General features: G+C 42.1%; 1 protein-coding gene across 1 annotated transcript in view; it reads right to left on the bottom strand.

The window, feature by feature from the left end:
- Positions 1-21,493, bottom strand: part of LOC141141296 (calpain-8-like) — a 44,001-nt gene extending 22,508 nt beyond the window's left edge. Inside the window, exons 1-8 of the mRNA XM_073628971.1 lie at positions 21,142-21,493; positions 19,676-19,745; positions 13,977-14,095; positions 8,136-8,269; positions 5,915-6,080; positions 4,574-4,657; positions 4,396-4,481; positions 1,395-1,469 (exon numbers count right to left, since the gene is read on the bottom strand). Coding sequence (XP_073485072.1) covers positions 1,395-1,469; positions 4,396-4,481; positions 4,574-4,657; positions 5,915-6,080; positions 8,136-8,269; positions 13,977-14,095; positions 19,676-19,745; positions 21,142-21,378 — 971 coding nt within the window. The 5' untranslated portion in view covers positions 21,379-21,493. The remainder of the gene's footprint in view (positions 1-1,394; positions 1,470-4,395; positions 4,482-4,573; positions 4,658-5,914; positions 6,081-8,135; positions 8,270-13,976; positions 14,096-19,675; positions 19,746-21,141) is intronic.
- Between the last annotated feature and the right edge of the window lie 178 nt (positions 21,494-21,671).

Below are 21,671 nucleotides of genomic sequence, written 5' to 3'. Positions count from 1 at the left end.
CCTATAATTATTAATTAAAGTGGTTGTAAAGGCTCAAGGTTTTTTTACATTCATGCACATGCATGACAGTAAAACACCTTCTGTGTGCAACAGCTCTCACCCCCACAATACTTACCTGAGCCCCTTCTTGATCCAGCGATGTGCCCGAGAGCTGCGGCTCTCCTGGGCTTCTTCCTCCTTATTGGCTGAGACAGCAGTGGAAGCCATTGGCCACATCCAGATCTGCCATCTCCCACAGCCTCCACATCATCAGACATGAGCTGTATAGCAGGACGCTCCTTCCAGTGATGGTGGCACCCAACCAGTTTTACTGTCCCCTCTTTGTCTACTAGTCATATCTACACATGTATTCTAGTGTATCCTGAAGATGTAAGTCAAATGTGAAACACGTTGATCCACCATATTGTACATAACTTCTGTAATACAGTAGAACTGGTGATCTATAGTTGTGTATTTTAAACATATTTAATGTAAACATAAAGCGGTATACTTTTTTTATATATTTGTGTTGTGGCACACTGAAAGTTCCTATTTTCCAGCCTCCATTTTTTTAAATAAGAAGTATTCACACAATTGAAAAATCTTTCTTGAATCCCCTAGGGTGATCCTAGTGATCCCTGTTGTGCATTAAAAGTACATTTTTATTCCTTTTGTGCTATAATGTAGCTACACCCCAGCCTGAAGCCCAATTTATGGGCTAGCCAAAATTGAAGCTACAGCACTGCACTAGGCACTGCCCCCTCTCTAAGACTCTCATCATGGGCACAGGGAATTGTTTACCATCAATGGCTTTTACTCGTGCCATTCCTTTATTCTGTGTCGGTCATTGCTGGCAGGGCTGTGTGATCTATCTGCCCATGCAGTGGATGTTTACTACCAGCTCACAGATAGATCACACAGCCTCAGAAGTGCAGATTGTTTTTTTACTAATGGCTTGTGTTATGAATGGAGCTGACCCCTCCCCCTGCTGTGCTGAATAATGGCACTTGACTCCAACATGTGCCTGCTGCTAGAGACGAGCGATGTCAATCAACCCTCATTAAATAGTCTTCACATTGTCAGCTGCATGGACAGACAGCAGTAGGGGGCATTCTATTTACCAAACTACCCCATGAACTAAAGCACATATCAGAATGGGACCTGGTGCCCCATGCTTTTCATGCTCCATGCACTTGGTCCCCTGGGGTGATTGATAATGATTTATAAGATGTGGTGATACTTTAAAACTTACATGAGATTTTATTGACTGGATTTAGATTTTGGGCTTGTAAAGAGCCTGTATGTGTGTTGTTTACAGAATTTTTTACACATTTTAAAGTTTGTATATGAAATGTGATCATGACGCAGTAGGAGAACTTATTGGAGATGCATTATACATTTTCCTCAGAACTCACCAGGTCTCTCCATCATCACACTGCAGATTCAGCTGAGCCTTAACTTCTGCGTCAACTTCGTTCCATTCTGGAGCACTGTAGGAGGTAAAAAGTCACAAATCTCATCTGCTAGACTTGTTTAAACACATAATACAGTACTTATCCATTTTACTTGAAGCAAAACTCTAATCAAAAAAAGAATCCATTGACAGATAAAAAAAATATCACTGAAATACTCTCCTAAAAAAAAAAAAAAAAAAAAAAAAAAAAAGACCCAGGGAGCTGTGAAATTTCAACATACAGGACACCAGAAAAGTAAGCATATTGCCTTTTCTTATACATACTTGGCTTTTTTTACAAGTGACACTGTGGGGACAGGGTCACTTTAAAGCCCAATTCCAGCAAAATTGGTTTGACATGTTTTGGATAGAGTGGGGAAGGGAAAAACCCTATTTTTTGTGGCCTGTGTCCCCATTTTGGAAGATTAATTTAATGAATCTGAGTGTCAGACAGAACATTTGGCCCATGTGTATATTGGCTGTTTGGCTGGCTTCTGTCGATGGGGTATGACCGAAAAAGGTCTGCCGATCGGTATCTGATCAGTGCTCTCAGCCAATGGCTGAGAGCACTGACTGGTGTGTTCTGGCAGGGAGGCCGTCCCCTGTCAGAACACAATAGCTCAGCATGGGAGATTACTGTACTAACATTGCATAGTTAGTACAACGGCTCCTCCTAAACTCCTCGTTTTTTTCTGTTCAGCTTGCTGGGTGGAATGAAAAAAAAAATAATAATGTGTATTATTCCGTGTACACACGGGTGGACTTTTCGACATCAAAGGTCCAATGGTCTTTCCGAAGGACTTTTGAACAAACGGACTTGTCTACACACGATCACACCAAAGTCCGACGGATTCGTACGCGATGACGTACGACCGGACTAAAATAAGGAAGTTGATAGCCAGTAGCCAATAGCTGCCCTAGCGTCGGTTTTCATCCGCCGGACTCGAGTCCGTCGGAAAGATATGAAACATGTTCCAAATCTAAAGTCCATCTGTCCGACTGAAAAAGTCCGCTGCAGGTCCGATGAAGCCCACAAACGGTCAGACTGTCCGACGGATTCGTCCCATCGGACCAGTCCGGTCTAAAAGTCCGCCCGTGTGTACAGTCAGAAGAATAATTGAGGTAATACTTCTCCAATCAGGTCAGAGACAGAAAGGGCCAAGAAAATGGATCATAAGTACATCCAACCAGGTTCCAGTTGGCTGTTCGTGCTGCCACAAGGACATGCCAACTTTCCAGCCGAATTTAACCCTAAACCAGGCTAATTACCAAATTACCAAATTCTTTTGATCCATCCTCTTAAAGTGATTCTAAAGACTCATTTTTTTCACTATAAAAATAACAAACATGTTATCCCTTTCATGCCTAAGCCTATTTCTGACATTTGTTGCTTACAAGTTAAAATCCATATTTTTTGCTAGAAAATTACTTAGAACCCCCAAACATTATATATATATATTTTTTATAGCAGAGACCCTAGAGAATAAAACGGCGATCCTTGCAATATTTTATGTCACACTGTATTTGCGCAGCAGTCTTTTAAACGCAATTTTTTAGGAAAAAAGATAATTTCATGAATTAAAAAAAAACAAAATAGTAAAGTTAGCCCAATTTTTTTGTATAATGTGAAAGGTGATGTCACGCCGAGTAAATAGATACCTAACATGTCATGCTTTGAAATTGTGCACACTCGTGGAATGGCGACAAACCACGGTACCTAAAAATCTCCATAGGCGGCGCTTTAGAAAAAAATAATGGTTACCAGGTTAGAGTTACAGAGGAGGTCTAGTGCTAGAATTATTGCTCTCGCTATGGCGATTGCGGCGATACCTCACATGTGTGATTTGAACACGGTTTACATATGCGGGTGTGACTTACTTTTTTTTTTTCTTATTTATTTTATTTATAAAAAATTTTTACATTGTCACTTTTGAAAAAAAAAAAAAATTGATCACTTTCATTGCTGTCACAAGCAATGTAAACATCCCTTGTAACAGTAATAGGTGGTGACAGGTACTCTTTATGGAGGAATCAGGGGTCTAAAAGACCCCAAATCCCTCCTTTGCACTTCAAAATATTCAGATCGCCAGAAACAGCGATTCTGAATACTGTAATTTTTTTTTAAACTGCGCCATTAGCAGCTGAGTAAATCGGAAGTGACGTTGTGACGTTGCTTCCGTGTTTACACGAAGAAGACTGGAATGAATGCATTAAGATAAAAAAAACCTTCTGACTTTACAATCCTTTTAAACCCTGATGAAATGTGTGCCGCTTGATTCTCGAAAAGTGTTGGATTTCTGGAACAATCTTCTACATGGTTTTACATTGGAATGAACGTGTATCTTGACTTGGCACTTCAATCTCAACCTTTTTGCATCAGGATTTTATTGCCCTCTGTGTCCCAAATTAGACTTTAACTTGACAGGCAACCCCGGTGTAGCACCCTCCTCGTATAGAGTAGGCTGCTAGGACAGTTTAGTTTGGCTACCCTGTAATCAGAGGAGCTGGGGTTGATTGGTTAGGGTTGCTCAGTGTTTCACAGCTGCTTTGTTGCTAACCCTGGTCTTCTAGAGGTTTCTAGAATTATAGTGGGAGGAAGAACAGAGTTGGCAGCCTAAATATTTATTGGACTCCAGCCAATCCCTGAGGAGGTGTGCCCAATGGGTGGTGGGAGGGTCTGTAAGTAGTCAGAGGCCTAAAGGGAACAAGGCAGTGTTCCTGGGCCCAGTTCTGTAGGAGGAGACCACAGTGTGGGGACTCTGCTCCTGGGGCAGTAGTGCTAGAGAAGCCTTTGTGAAGACATCAAGGTCCCAGTTTAGCTGGGGGGGTCTGTTCGCAAGTTCAAGTCCAGGGATCAAGTTGGGTCTGGAGTGGCTCACGGTAAAGAGCCACAAGGAATTTGGTGGGAAACATCTGTCCTATGGGGGTGTGAGTTTACATCTCCCCCACAAGGAAGAACATACTTATCACTCCAGGCACCATTCCACTCTTTATAACCCCATGGATTCCTCACTCGGACAAGCTGCACTGTGTCTCCACGATAGCTGACCTGAAATACACAATCCACAGCACATAAACTGGGATTATAGCTTTGAACCACATCTCACAAATCAATGAAGATGGCAGAAGCGAATTCTTTACCTCTTCAGCGCCGATCAGAGAATATGCGTGATTCTTCACAACATTGGTGCTCACAACTATTTCACCTGATCCAGAGTCCGATTTCTGTTACAAGAGAAAAGCAGGATCATTATTTGATTTAAGCGGAACATGCAAGGTTTTTATCATTTTTTTAAGCCGAACTCCAGCCTCATCCTAAGTCTTCTACAGTTGTACAGGCTACTTTCCTTTACTGTAATAGTTTACTCTAATTTCACTGCACACTCTGAGCTTCTCACAGTGTACAGTGTCCTCCCCAGACTTTCTGTTTATGTTCTGCCTCTTTTATCTACTGGATTTTGGTTCTTTAAAGCATGGAGGCCCGTTTCTTGTGAAAAAGAAAAAAAGCATGGAGGCCCAGCATCACATGTGGGTGTTGTCTAGGGCATGGAAATACAGCCTGCCCACTCCTCCAGACTGACATCCACTTATCAAGGCTTTTTGATATTTGCATGACTCTTCCCTAGAGCCTGCTCGCTGCTTGCATCAGGTCTGATGGCTCTTGAGAGAAGTACTGAGGCAGGGTGCTGTGATATTTTCAGGAAGCTATGTACAGCACCCTGCCAATCCTTCCACCAGCCATGATCTAAATGCAGTGCATAGATATTTGATTTTTGTAATTATTTGTGTAAAAGCATTACAAATAAAATTTGAATACAGAGGACTTCCACGATGCTCAGTGCTTAGCACTGTCCACATTTTTATTGCCAGCGTCTGTACAGTTTACTATACTTTATAGACTTGTCTCTGAACGAAGATTTTTTTTGGTATGATCGAATATAGAATTATTTATAGAGAAGAAGAAGAGATGGGACTCACACTACTGCAGGTGACCAGGGACTTTGCTTTCAAGGGTTTACAAATTACCTGGAACAAATTGTTCAACGCGTTTTCAAGGTAATATAATTCACCGACACCTCCAGTGAAGTCTTCTAGAGCTTCCAAAGATAAGCAACCTTTTAGCTGCATATAGGAAGATGTCCCTGGAGTTTTGCTGAAGTTTTGCTGAAGTCAAGTGGGCATTCCATAACCTCCCATCCCTATCCAAGTTATTAACCCATTAATAAAAAAAACAAAGTCACGGACTGTTCTCTGACTCTGGGTGCTTGTGAAAATTTGGTGTGCCCGGCTGTGCAGGAGTTGGGGTTTCAAGTTCATCAGCAGTCCCTACGGGGGTGTGCTAGATTTGGGGGCTCATCCGGGATATTGTCCAAGGTAACTTGCAAGGCCGTTGCTACATTTTATAGACTTGTCCCTGCTAGCATTTTTTTTTTAAATGCAATATAGAATTATTTATAGAGAAGAAGAAGAGATGGGACTCACAGTGCTGCAGGTGACCAGGGACTTTGCTGTCAAGGCTTTACGAATGATCTGGAACAAATTGCTCGGTGCTTTTTCAAAGTAATATAATTCACCGACACCTCCAGTGAAGTCTTCTAGAGCTTCCAAAGGTAAGCCGCCTTTTAGAGCCTCATAGGACCCATTCAGCCTGTGTGATAATACAAGAGGTAAATGGTGTCTATAATTATTCCATTACTGAAATAATAAAACAGCAAAGAACGGACTTTTGTGCAATATCTTCCCCAATGAAAACTAGCATGGCAATCATGTATTTATTTAAATTTAGTTAAAAGTGTAACCCTTGCCATACTTCTTAGAAAAAGTTTAAATACATAAACATAAACCATCTTCCCTGCCGAAAAATTTAGAATTCTTGTCAGTAAAACTTGTGACTGATGCATGCCCTCATTTACTGCATAGCCAGAAGGGTGTCAGCAAATCACTGTCAAAATCCTGAAGCTTTCTATGTCATCTGTTGGCCATAAACTATGAGCATCATCACACTCCCGTGCTCCTCCATGTTTCCTGGCTGGTTCTGCACTCTTCTGGATGAATAGAATGAGTGTACAGTGCCTTGAAAAAGTATTCATACCCCTTGACATTTTCCATATTTTGTCATGTTACAACCAAAACCTAAATGTACTTTATTAGGATTGTATGTGATAGACCAACACAAATAATTGTGAAGTGGAAGGGAAAAGATAAATGGTTTTCAAAATTTTTTACAAATAAATATCTGGAAATTTATATTAAGCCCCCTTAACTCTGATACTCCTATATAAAATCTAGTGGAACCAAATGCCTTCAGAAGTCACCCAATTAGTAAATAGAGTCCACCTGTGTGTAATTTAATCTGGCTCGCTTTTGTCATAGCATAAAGTCCATTTATTACAGTGCCTTCAAAAAGTATTCACACCCCTTGGAATTTTCCACATTTTCTCATCTTACAACCAAAAACATACATGTATTTTATTAGGATTTTATGTGACAGACCAACACATAGTGGCACATGATTGTGAAGTGGAGGGAAAAAGATAAAAGGTTTTAAATTTTTTTTTTATAAATAAATATCTAAAAAATGTGGTGTGCATTTGGATTCAGCCCCCTTTACTCTGATACCCCTAACTAAAATCTAGTGGAACCAATTTCCTACAGAAGTCACCTAATTAGTAAATAGAGTCCACCTGTGTGTAATTTAATCTCAGTATAAATACAGCTGTTCTGTGAACCCCTTAGAGGTTTGTTAGAGAACATTAGTGAACAAACAGCATCATGAAGGCCAAGGAACACACCCAGACAGGTCAGGGATTAAGTTGTGGAGAAGTTTAAAGCAGGGTTAGGTTATAAAAAAATATCCCAAGTTTTGAACATCTCACGGAGCACTGTTCAATCCATCATCCGAAAATAGAAAGAGTATGGCACAACTGCTTACCTACCAAGACATGGCCGTCCACCTAAACTGACAGGCCAGGCAAGGATAGTATTAATCAGAGAAGCAGCCAAGAGGCCCATGGTAACTCTGGAGGAGCTGCAGAGATCCACAGCTCAGGTGGGAGAATCTGTCCACAGGACAACTATTAGTCGTGCACTCTACAAATCTGGCCTTTATGGAAGAGTGGCAAGAAGAAAGCCATTGTTGAAAAAATGTGAAAACCATTTATCATTTTTCTTCCACTTCACAATTATGTGCCACTTTGTGTTGGTCTATCACATAAAATCCCAATAAAATAAATTTACTTTTTTGGTTGTAACATGACAAAATATGGAAAAAAATGGGTATGAATACCTTTTTAAGGCACTGTATACAATTCATAGGAATAAATAGGGTCATGGTGCTTTTGATCACTTGCCCATTCAGGAGAGGAGCATTTTGGCAGAAAAAAAACACCAAAAGCATGCAAACGTGTCTAAATGCGCCAAAGCGATAGGTGCGTTTAGTGCTTGAACATTCATCCCTTTAAATGGCCATTATAAATTAATATTCTGGCCAATGAAATGGCCAAACACCCAAGCGGCTTGAATGTGTTTTTGAAGCTGCTTTTCTCCTGCCAGGAGAAGAGAGTTTAGAAGAGCTGAGCACAAGCCCAGTGTGCATGGGGACTTAATCAATTACATTTTTGGGCCAAGGTAAAAGTTACAGCTCAGGGAGAATTTTTTAGTCTTTGGTAAGTCTCCTGATTGTGGGGCATCACATTGCACTTACTTGGCGTAGGCTTTCTCCAGGAGGGCGCTCCAGAACTCACAGGCCGCTGTTGACTTTACAAAGAGCAATTTCCCTTTCTTTGTTGGCAGCCGATCGTCCACCACAACGTCCACCCACTGCCCGTACTGCCAGAACTGGGGGAGACAGGTTACAGGTTAGTATAGACATCGGCGAGTCATGGTTGTAGCTGAATTATGAAACAAATTCTGGGTTTAGTGATGCTTGTGAGGTGATTGGGTGGTATAATTTAGTTTTATTTTACAGATTATGAAAGTATCTCTTGATATTCTTCCATGTAAATATATACTACTCTCCCTTCCAAGTCTTTTTCCATGCTATAATTTTATTCTGGAACCCTCCTTTGTGCTATTAGCGCACCTGTTAGGATTAGATACCTTGAAATATACAGTAAGTCTATATGTCTTTTAAAATGCTGCAAGCACAGAAAAAAAACAGAAATCCAGTGAGCACCCAACTTCCTGTGGGAGATGACAACGCTGCTTTTGCTGTACTGAGATATCAACCAGTGTTCAATCAGATCTGCAAAATCTTAATACATTTCAAAAGCAGTTCATCAGTGCGCATGCATGCAGTCCCGATGGCAGACTTGTACTGACCGGGCTCCACACATCCCGAACCCTCAGCAGCTTCCAGCAACGGACCAGGGAGGACCGGTGGAGGTGCAGCTCACTATGCAGAAGAGAGCTGCGGTCTTCCTTAAGAAAGACAGTGGGCTCGGCCCCACAGACCCACTCTGCATGCCCTCCTCCAGTCCTCAGCAGTCTCCCAAGATGGCGCAGCAGCTAAAAACAGGCATACACAATAGCCCACGTGTATCTCCCTCCTGGAGAGAAATGGCCTGGCTCTGCATAACAGGGGATCTGCAGTTGCTGTCCTCTGTTCTCACCATCTACAGGAGGATCAGTCAGCTTCTTCCCCGGGTGAGCACAGCAAGCCTTCTCCTCCCTTCCTTCTGGGCTTTGAAGCCTCTCCTACATCCTACATCGCACCGTGTCTGAAATGGCAGACATAGCTATCAGAAAATCCAGCTTTGTGCAGGGTTCAGTGCCTCCCCAGCAGCCAGCATACTCTGCAGATGCTTTCTTACTAGCCAGCACTTTTACAACAGGAACTCTCTAAGGATTGCAGGATTATTACCACTGAAGTTAAAGTGTTACTAAACTCGGTAATGCTCACAGCTTATAAATCTTCTTTTTACATTAAAATACTGCCACAATATACCTTTTTGGATGATCTATATACCACGGTTACATGTTAAACTGCACAGTTTCTCCAGTACTAAAAGTTCAGGAAGGAGGAGATTTTCACTACAGCCTGTATACACGCCCACATGTGTGATGTCAATATCATGTGACCTAGCTAGCTCTCAGAACAAGTAAATATTCTCTCCAGCATAAAAGACACAACTGAGCATGTGCAGGTCGGCTACTCTGCCTGTGTTAGATGGCCTTCCCCAGATAGACAGTGCAGGAGGGAAGGATCTGTGCATACAGGATATAAAACAGCCTTTTTCCACAATGCAGAGGATTAACCCCTTAAGTTCTACAGTGAGTATAATAAGCATACTATGCTGCATATACAGACTGATTTCACTGTTGTAGGTTTAGTAACACTTTAAGCAAGATCTACAATCTATAGGAGAGAGGCTTGATGTTATAGAAAACAAGATGAATAGCACAATTTCAAGGGTTAATCAGAATTCTAAAGTCCTCACTGATTCACAATCTCAACCGCATCATTTGGAGGTGGATAGGGCTCACCGAGCCATGATTGCTCCCAGATCTGATGACTTGCCAAGCGACATCGTAGCCAAGCCTAATTTCTACAAAATTAAAGAGAAACGTGGCAGTGACAAGATCCAGACCTGCTATCACATTATTGGGTCAAACTGTCCAGTTATTTGCGGATCTTGCACCAGCCACGATACCGAAGTGGAGATCTTTGAAACCGTTACTTGCACAGCTCACAAATCAAAATATCAAATATTGGTGGGCATTTCCGTTCTGGCTTCTCTTCACATACCGCGGCAAAACACAGATAGAAGTGTTGTTATTTATTTATTTTTTTTACTTAAATGAAATTTGGAGGTGTTTTGTATAAATTTGTTGTACAGAACCCCCCCCAAAAAAATGTAATGTCCTGCTTGTGTGATGGGCTCATTGATTTTCCCAGGCATCTGCACTTAGATACAAGTCAAATTTTAGGCATCCTGTGCAAAAAAAATTTTGGTGCAGACGATGATCATTTTTGGTGAGATACGCAGAAAGGGTTAGACACTGCAACTTTTCTCATTAGAACAAGTGCATTAACTGATTAATAGTGAAAAGTCACTCCTATTTAGATTCACTCCGCAGGTTGATCAAATGAACAGCTTTTTCTTCAGAGTAGAAAGAGGTAAGAAATTGCAACAAACTTTGTTAAAATTTCTTGCACAGTACTGTACATTGACCACCCAAAGGAATTTTTTTTTTTTTTTAAATAACAAAAGTGCAGTTACTCTTTAAGTCACTGTGCAGGGACAGACTTGCCAGAGCCCCGTTCTCCTCTATGGGAAGATCGGATGAAAATGGACAGCATGTCCGTTTCCATCCGATCCCATCTGATCCGCTGGGCGGATGGCGAACGTATCTCCATCCGTCTGTTTTCAGCGTATCTTGTTGGATCTTGTCGGATCAGATGACAGGCGGGTGTCAGTGGACACATCTCCGCTGATATCTGCCTGCCCAAAGAAGTCAATGGGTGGCCCGCTCAGATCAGCCTGAAAAATGGACAGTCGGATCTTTGCGGGCCGCTCGTGTGAAAGGGGCCTAAGTATATGTCTGGACAAAATTATGAAAAAAAAACATTCATCACTTCTCATTGTAAGTACAGAAAAACATCCAGTGAATACACAACTTCCTAACTAAGCTGACAGCCCTGCCCAGTTATCCCCTGCTGGACTACAGTACTACAGTACACCCCCACCCCCCCTAATGTTCTTGAAATAGAGAAGGAGATGGAATGACCCTTTAATACAGCCCAGACTGCAGGGAAGAATGTCCGGCATAATTATTATTATACAGGATCTATATATAGCGCCAACAGTTTGTGCAGCGCTTTACAACATAATGACAATATCTGTAAATCTCTAGCTGCCTGCATGGCCTGACTGTGTTCTGTTTCCACAACATAAAATCTTTATACCATTTCTTATAGCGTGTCATAACTGAGTTCTCTCTCATATTTCTCTGACATTTTGTTGAATTCCTGACATGTTACGTGTTTGTCCTCTACATCACACGAAACAATTCCTCTTTCTTGTCTCAGCTCGTCCCTTTTATATTGCCTGACATTCATGACATAAGTGACATCACTGCCATTAGTCACAATGAGTGTGATAAAAATCCTCTAATTACATAGGTCACTCTGGAGAACATAAATCAGGCTTTTTTCAAAATAATAGAAAGAGCAATGTAGAACAGTATCGGTCCTCCATACAGGGCTGATCTAAGGCTACATGCACACAGGCATATGAATGTATGCTTCATATATGCTGCCAGAAGTTGGAGGAAAAAATGCCTGTATTGTCATATATGTCCATGCATGTTAACATATGTATGGCGTTTAGAAGCTTAAGAGCATAAACTCATTCTATTGGCTATAATGTTCATTTATTCTAGCAACTGGAATACATTTAGGCACATATGCATGCTGGTAGGAGCCTAGGTTCACATTGAGGGCGGGTTTGAAATCATGCGAGTTCAGCTGAACTTGCACGATTTCAAGCCAGCAGAGCAGTCCGACTTGATTTGATAGACATCTGTGCGAGTTCATGTACAGATGTCTATTTAAATCGCCCCCGAAGTCGCCAAAAGTAATACAAAGTCGGCGTTGCACTTATTCAGTCGGTGCCGTTGCCGGCAATAGCCGGAAATTTGACATGCGATTTGACATGTCAAAACAGCCCGATGTGAATGTAGGCGGAGTCACTCATAAAACAATAAAGGTTCTTTTAATCAGTTCCACTGAGGGCACCTGTGTAGGTCTCCAGAAAAAGCCTGCTAATAATCATGAGTATTTGCGTCTGTTTCTCCACCATAAAATGAAAAGATCAAAAGAAAACTATAGAACACTCACATGTAAACGATGCCATGATCGAGCGGTGCCCCTCACGTGACGTCATGCCACCGCAAGTGCCGAATCATGGCGGCAATTACATGTGAGTATTCTATGCCTCATATGATATGTGCATGTATGTTTTAGGCTGGGTTCACACTAGCGCAAAGAGTGGCTGACAGCAGGGGTCCGGTGCGTCCCCGTTCAGGTCCGATTTCAGCCTGAAATTTTATCTGAATTCGGATCTGAAACAGACCAGAAGACGCACAGGACTGTGCAATTCGCTCCGGAGCCGCTCCGTAGATGTGTGAACCGGTTCCATGAGGAAACCCGCATCCAAATCGCAATAGTGTGAACCCAGCCTTAAAATGGATATTTTAATAAACCATACAATAATATGATACCTTGTTTCCTCTGGTATCATGATATGGTGGGAGCGACCGATTGTCCCCTAATAATCTATCGTTTGAGATTCTTGGAGCAAGTGAATGCAGTGTTGCTGGTATTCGTATACTCCCTGCTGTGCTCACTGGATTGTTAGGGGCTCGTTACCATAATCTGGTGAGTTTGCACTGCATGCGGGGAAGATGAAATGAAGCACCGAGTCTTTATGTTCTGCTATCATCACGGGTGTTCCTTCTCTATCCACTTTTAACAACATTTGGATGATATACTACACTAGGAGTTTTCTTTTCATTTTCTGGTGGGGAAAGAGACACACGTACTCATCATTAATAGCAGGCTTTTTCTGGAGACCTACCCAGGTGCCCTCAGTGGAACTGACTTTTTCTCCCATATTTATGCATAAGGAGGACTTTTGCACTTGATTCTTTATGGACTTGTTTTGGGTACTATTACCCTAAAGAGGACTTTTGCACTTTATTTGCTGATTGCCTTGTGTGTCAGGAGCTGCATAACAGTGCTGCAATTTTTTGTATATTCTATTTGAGGCTTTGTGTTTTCCTTTATTGCTAGTGGCTAATACTGTAACTTGCGCTGATAGTTTCTTCATTTTGTATGCTTGTATGAGGGTTTAGGTCCGTACAGACAGGTGTAAACTGAGCTGAAAAAAAACCTCCTCCCTAAACGCTGGTTTGGGGCATTTTTTTTTTTTTTTTATGCCCCGATCACTACTTTAAAATATGTCTGTAAACAACACAATGTGCATATGTATATTAGATAACCCAGAGCTGCTTTCAGAGGTATCAAAAAAACAAAACAATGTCAGACACCTTTTAAAAGCAGCATTTTTCATGCCCATGTCTGTGAGGTCTTAATCTGCAATCCACTTGTTGGTACTACTACTCAGTCTAGCTATAGATGGGCAGATGTATCCATGAAAAGGACAGACGAGGAGACATTTGCCCATTCCGAGGAAGTGACATCTTCCACATCTTACCACCTCTCTACTTCCTATCACCGACAATATCTAATAAAGAGTCACTCATAAACTGCTACAGGTTAGGATGCCTTCCATATGTGAATAAGCCCCATGCAGATCTACACCACAATGATAGAAACCACCCACATTGATAGAAACCACTAACAGGAAAAATTGAGACCTTCGTTACTGTCCTTTTCTAGGTGTGGCAGCATAACTGGAAATAATTGTTTGCTTTAGCTTCCTTCATTCCTCCTATCGCCTAGCCTGGATTTTTTATATATATTGGCTGATATAAGTCAATATAGGACTTCCAAAGCAGATCAAATTGGGACTTGAGTTACCTTGAAGTGGAAGATCCCTGCATAGTTGTTGTCAAAGCTTTGATCTCCTGGAACCACAAGGTTCAAGCACTCTTCATTTAGGGTGAGAGATGCAATGGAGCAAAGAAACCAGCAGTCGCCTGTAAAAAAACAATAAAATGTTATAACCATACAACGTGAAAGACAAAGGCATTGTTGGGGGAGAACGTTTACTCCATTTTCTAACTGTTAGTGGGGACAATATGATGTCTGAAAATTAAAAGGAACAGGATGGAAAATTTTTCTTGCACAAATTAATTTTTAACTATATGTGGTTTTCATTCAGAAAGTCCATTCATTCCAAAATCGAATGTTAAAAGCGAACACATTTTGAATGACATTCCCCAAGTCATCGAATGTACTGACAATTTTCTTATGACTGTTCATATGAATGCTGAAAATCTGCGAGTTTATGGTCAGCTCTACACTTACACATTATACCAAAAATTAGAGGTTGATGTCTGCTGTAAGCGGCCACATCCCTATATGTTTATAGTTTCTCTCCATGAAATGGGACTTTGACGGCTGAGAGAATAGACATAATTTCCATTAAAAACCATATTTTTATTCATAGAAAATAACATCCAAAAATGTAGAAAAGTATATAAAAAATGAGGTACAGTAAAAATCGGGGTCCACAATTGCACATCACAATATTGTACATATCTATTGCAGTGATAGCATGGGCATATCCGTGGCGTTTTGGAGTCACCTGGCTCCTTCCTCAGGGATAACTCTGCAGTACAGTGTGAGTATAATACAGTGTCCCCAAGCTGTTAAAAGACTGGCCAGCTCATTAAAATCAAAACAAATAATTGCCAATACAGCCAAAAATGTCCTCCTATGATGGTGCAGGAGGGATAGGTGGGATTTGAACAACAAGCAGGGGCACACTTATCTAACACTGAGACCACCCAGTATAGTATTGCCCAAAAGGAAGGATATTGGAAAAGGATCAGGAAGCTGATGGTGGCCCCCTAGGAGAAGAGGTGTATGCACACCCCAACGATGTATCTAGGCGCCACTCAGTTGTTTACACCTCTGTCCCTCACAGCAATGTGAACAACATGAAAGGAACTTGACTGGCCTGCACAGAGTCCTGACCTCAATCCGATAGAACACCTTTGGGAAGAATTAGAGTGAAGACTGCAAGCCAGGCCTTCTTGTCCAATATCAGTGCCTGTCCTCACAAATGCGCTTCTGTAAAAATGGTCAAACATTCCCATAGACGCACTCCTAAACCTTGTTGACAGCCATCCCAAAAGAGCTGAAACTGTTATAGCTGCAAAGGGTGCGCTAAATCAATATTGAACCCTACGCACTAAGACTGGGATGCCATTAAAGTTCATGTGTGTGTAAAGGCAGGCGTACCAATACTTTTGACAATATAGTGTATATCTGATGCTATATCTGTTTTAAATTATATCTAAATCCAAGAACAAAATTGTGGGTGAAAGTGAATGAGGTCCTTTCCGAAGCGTTTCATATACGTAACGGGACGCATCAGGGCTGCCCACTTTCACCTCTGATCTTTATATTGACCCTAGAACCTTTCTTGAGAACTATCAGAGCTCATCCAGACATGAAAGGTATCACAACCAAGTCATGCGAGTATAAAGTAGCTGCCTACACAGACTATTAAGGGCCCGTTCACACTGCTACGTGGTGCGGGATCGCATGTGATTTGCACCGCACTTCAGTGCAAATCACATGCGATGTCCATGCGATGCAAATTCAGCCATACAGATAGTATGGTTGAATTTGCATCGCATTCGGACCAAACTCGCACAGGACCCTTTTTTTGGTCCGCAGCAGAATGAGTGTTCACACCCATGCGATCCGATAACTGCCCGAATTTGCAGATTGCACTGCGATATGCGAACTGATTTGGGGGTGTTATTAACTTATAATTGATACTCCCAGCAGTTCGCATAGGGCAGTGTGAACTGCCGCTGGGAGACATGCGATGCAGGAACCAGCCGTGGATTTGCAGGGTTCCCGCATTGCAGCAGTGTGAACCGGCCCCTAATCTTTTTCCTTACATCCCCTTCTGTTTCTCTTCCATCACTGCTTGCAGAACTTCATAGATATGGCCAACTGTCCAACTATAAAATTAATTACCAACTCTTCCCATACCCTGTCTTCTCTTCCTTATTTCCCCTCTTTATTTTTTTTACTCTTTCCTTTCCTCCTCTGGTCTATTTTTGCAGGTTTTCCGGCTTTATGTCGTTGTCCTAATGCCAGATACGACAGATCACGATCTGAGATCTGAATTATTACTCATAAAGGAGGGGGGGTGTGGGGTGGGGGCCCTCCCGTCCACAGTGAAGATCCCAAATGGGGTGGATGGTCGGGTTCCTGACGACACGCCTTCTCTCCAAGAAATACAGAGAGGTGTGAAAATAGTGCTAGAAATGTCGAACATATAAAGCAAGATAAATATATATCCAAACGCATGATGCTCTAGCCTAGATATACATGTAAATAAAGGGCATCTAACCGGCCATGTACAGTCGGATAGACGCATTCACCTCATCCAGAGAGAAAATAAGGATGACATAGTCTGTTTATAGGATTCCTGCAGGCCATATTGGCTGAAATATGTTTTTTCCCCTCTATTTCTCTCCTTTTCTATTTTTGTACTCAAAGAATATATGTTGTGTATTTTGTATATGCTATTCTCAATAAAAATCATTGAAAGAAAAATGAATTACAGTAAGTCAGAAGCTATGGGGGTGGAACAACCTTCCACGACCCAGCAGCAACTAAGTCAATCATTTAAATTTAAATGGACGAATTCACATATAAGATACCTGGGAACTAATATCCCTTGTATCCTTTGCAGGATTTTTGAATTCAATTTTTCTCCCTTTCGAACGCTCAAATTGGACCTCATACGCTGGGATAAGGAGACATTTACTTGGTTTGGCCGCTCGAGTATTTAAAAGATGAATGTAATGCCAAGACTCATTTATCTTTTTCAAACGTTGCCCATTAAAATCCCACAGAGTTATTTGATGGAGCTGCGGAGGAGGTTTACACTTTTTTTGTATGGGCGGGCAAACTGACACGATTACGGAGGGCCATATTGACGCTGCCTAAAATTAGGGGGGTATAGGTTTCCCAGACCCAGTAAGATAATTTGAGGCTTCTCACTTAACCAGAATCAAGGAATGGTGTGTACAATCTGTGGGTTGATCTTGAACAGGCGACCATAGATTTCACTCTGGTAGGTATACCTTGGTTTCCTCTGCGTGGTTGCCATACGGAGGTTACTTTACACCCTACGGTTGGAGAACCTTAAGAGTGGCCAAACATCTTTTTAAGACAATGCCTACTCTCTCCCTCTCACTCCAATACTGGGGTCATATACGTTCTCGCCGGGCCTGAATGACTTAAAATTTCAAATACTTCGGAGACCAAATGTTTTCCGATTCATTATTTTTGCGACGAATAACAAACTTTTCACTAGATGTGAAATCAAGACCCGATTCCAGAACAAGCCTGACTTTTTACGAAAAGCTCAATTAAAGTGGATGTAAACCCAATTTTTTTTTATATCATACTGTAGAGTATAAGATTTGCTCTAATTTGAGCCCAGTCTTGCCACACAGAGTTAATCCATCTCTGAGCAATCCTCTTTTATAGTTCAGTGAGACAATTCTTGACAAACAGAAAAACTTTGTCAAGTCCTCCCCCTTGCTGTGAGTGACAGGTGATTTACATATCTCGTGCACTAGCCTAAGACATGCAGTATTTTTAAATTCCCTCCCACTCCATTCTTCAGCAGCTCTGCAAGGATTGGCTGTTCCACACCTCACCATGATTTGGCATGCTGAAGTCATGTGATTACTTTCCTGTCTTTTCACTGGATGTTAGAGATCATAGCAGAAGTTCAGTGTAAGAAATACACAGGAGAAAATGAATATTGACAAGGGGAGTGTAGAGGTGGGCGGGGAGTCTACTGACATCACGACTCCACCCACCGAGCTCCAGACAACAGACCCGCCCACAGAATCTGCAGTTTTTCGGGTCTCATAACAGACAGAGGGGTGACATTTGACAGGTAAAGATACATGCAGGAGTCATGTATATCCTTATAGATAACCCCTATGGCAGTAGATTAGAAAGGATGACATTGGGTTTACATCCACTTTAAATGCTTACCTTAGGTCATTGCCAGTCGATCACCAATCCTTACGCTAGCTTACACCGCTTGAGCAGATTTGCATAAATGGGGATCAACTCCCTCACTCACTCTCATACTTTTATGCCCTCCTCACGAACCAAATAGAGACATCTGACCTGACCTTTTTACAGCAATGGGAAAATGACCTTCAAACTAAGTTCTCTCAGCCACAGAAAGACAGGATAATACTTTTTGCTCATAATGCCGTGTACACACGACCGGACTTTTCGTTGGACTGAACTCCGAAGGACTTTTCGACGGAGTTCCGACGGAGTTCCAACGAAACGGACTTGCCTACACACGATCACACCAAAGTCCGATCCTTTCGAACGTGATGACGTACAACCGGACTAGAATAAGGAAGTTCATAGCCAGTAGCCAACAGCTGCCCTTGCGTCCTTTTTTGTCTGTCGTACTACCATGCAGACGAACGGATTTTTCAATCGGACTCGAGTCCGTCGGAAAGATTTGAAACATGTTCTATGTCTAAAGTCCGACAGATTTTTAGACAGAAAAGGTCTGATGAAGCCCACACACGATCAAATTGTCCGAAGGATTCGTTCCGTCGGACCAGTTCGGTCGAAAAGTCCGGTCGTGTGTACACGGCATAAGGGCTCTCTGGCTAGTAGATACCAGGAGGAAGGTTATAAACTTCTCACACAATGGTATAGAACTCCAGCCAAATTGCATAGAATATATCCGCAGGTCCCAAGCACATGTTGGCGCTGTGGGGAATCTGTGGAGACCCTTCTATATATTTTTTGGGAATGCCCACAATTAAACAATTTTTGGACTGCTGTGGAATCTACAATTGAGACGCTGACTGAAGTTTCACTCGGGACAAACCCGGCGGCTTACCTGTTGAATGACACGCCTATGACACCCCTACGTCTAACAAGAAATTAAAAAACTCCTTACTGAGACATTTGCTTACGGCAGCTAGGGCTTGTAGTTTAGCCTGGGTGACAACCATGGCTCCCTCCATTGGTACAGTGGAGAAGGAAGCATAGCCACCTTAGGAGAGGAAGTGTGTTATTTGCAGGTTTACCAGGTGAAAATGAAAGAAAAAAAAGTCTGATGAATATAAACAAATGCAACCACTACATCTGGTAAGATGTAATATATTAAATTTAGGTTCTTGGGTTTAGATACACTGCATATTCCAAGATGAACTCGTCACTTGCCTTCAACAGAAATTACATGACCAAATGCCAGTAACAGATCTGAGCATCCCCTTTGATCATGTACAGAGCCACCAAAAGAAGGAAATTGAGATACATCTTTCTGCTACTAATTTCCTTTCATGGAGTGAAGGGATCAGACCTTTCATCACACATGCACCACATCCGCTCATTATGGTGCTGGAAGAAAGGTTGTAGGGGGTCTCTATAGTAAGTGTAGTGTGGATGGACTGATCGCTACTTGCTGACAGACCTTCCCATCTATAATCACAAGGAATACTGAACACCATTTGCTCAAACTTGCCGCTCACCTAAAGATCCTTGTCGTACATCAGCTCGATTTGCTCCCTCATTAATAAATTGAGGCTTTTCCTTTATTTCCTATTAGAGAAAAATGTAGGTGTTATAAAATGCTACAGATGCATGATTCAAAAAAAAGTATAACTTTGCCCAACACTGAACTGTTCTGTTCATTTCTGGAAGGATGCTGTTGGTTTTAGGCTACTCTCACACTGAGGCGTGCGGGTGCCGGCGGTACAGCGGCGCTACATATAGCGCCGCTTTACTGTCGTTTTAGCTGTGCTAGCGGGGCGGTTTTAACCCCCTGCTAGCGGCCGAAAAAGGGTTAAAACCGCTGCCCCATCGTTTGCAGCGCTGCCCCATTGTTTTCAACAGTGCTCCTGTAATTACACCGCTCCTAATGCGCTCCAAAGATGCGGCTTGCAGGACTTTTATGACCGCCCTGCAAGCGCACCGCTCCAGTGCGAAAGCCCTCGGGGCTTTCGCACTGGAGTGCATTGAGCAGCTCTTTGGGGGCGCTTTGCAGGCGCTATTTTTAGCACTTTAGCGCCTGCAAAGCGCCTCAGTGTGAAAGGAGCCTAAAGGAGACCTCTCCTGAGAGGACCATGGATGCTACGGCTGCAGGCTCCTTAATCTGCAGATCCTTGTTCCCTGCCTGTCATAGTGATCCTCTGGATTCAGTCCTTTGAGTCACTAATCCAGAACAACTATAGAGATAATGACTTTACTCAAACCTTATTATTTGCCTGTGTTCAATGCCAGTAACTTGTAGTATTAAGGATGAACAGGACAGCCTGGCAGATAGTATTTTAAGAAAAGGATCAACAATGGCATTCCTCTATTACTTTTAGGAAATGTTTGCTTTTAAGTGTATGTCAGAACAAAAAAAATGTATATTCATTACATCTCTGCAACACGTGTGCACATTTCCCCACCTAAAAAGTAGCTCCTGAACTTTTTTGGGCGACATGCTTCCCGCGACTGCAGTGCGATTTATCATGCGACAATCGCAGCAGACCCAGGCCGAGATTTTAGGTGTCATTCAAATGAATGGCATCTCAAATGCGAGTCTCGTGATTTGTCATGCACACATCAGTGCTTTCAAATCGCAGGCAGAATCTCTGCAAATCTGCCCGCGATTCAAAACGCTGAAGCGTGAATGCAGCCTCAATGTTGAGCCTAGAAGAGCGACAGGAAAAGTTGAATATACCTACCTCTCTTTTTTTGTTTGTTTCTTTTTGTATTGTTTATTTTGTTATTGCTCACTGAGCTAAGTTACGTACAAGCCATGGTTGCTGGAATATATATCTGTAATTTACCTTTATGATCCCTTGTACCTCGGTGTATAGCATACTGGTTTATTTTTTCTATGCTAGTAAGTACTGAAATTTTGTATTTTTACTTGAAATTTTAAGTAAAAAGTATTGTAACAGAAGGAACAATTAAACCACAGGTAAGATATAAAAGTCTCACTTACCGCAGGTCTTTTCCAGATGAGCCCTTGTACCTTTTCTGACTTTGGTCCAAGATCATTGACACCCAGAGAAACCTGAGCAGCTGGAAAAGTTGGATCTTCAAATAGCTTTCCAGATGCCAGGCACTGTGCCAGCAGCTCCTCATAGTCCTGGTTCAAGTATTTTACTGGGTTTTTATTGGTGCCAATGCCTAGGGCTGAGCGCCTATCCTTGGCCAGCTGAGCAGCACAACTTGCCATAGTGTAGATGCTCAGTACACTGATGTAGAGAGGTAAGAAGCTGCAGAGGCAGATTCCGTTTATATATAGAAGAGGAAACTTGCTGTCAAAACCCTAAGGGCAGCAGGGAGGAGAAAGGTCAGACTCAGAAGGGAGGGAGGGCAATGCTCAGCAAGGTGGGACAGGGTGTGTATTGGAGGATTATCTTTATAAAGAAAGTCACAAGTGTGTTTAGACCTCTGATAACACCAGAAAACACAGTCAAAGTCATAAAAATCCTTATGTAAGCACCTACTGAAACGGAAAGGGAAAGC

The sequence above is a fragment of the Aquarana catesbeiana genome, linkage group LG04, assembly GCF_042186555.1.
Source record: "Aquarana catesbeiana isolate 2022-GZ linkage group LG04, ASM4218655v1, whole genome shotgun sequence".
In the NCBI taxonomy this organism is placed as follows: domain Eukaryota; kingdom Metazoa; phylum Chordata; class Amphibia; order Anura; family Ranidae; genus Aquarana; species Aquarana catesbeiana.
This window is presented reverse-complemented; position numbering and strand designations above follow the sequence as displayed.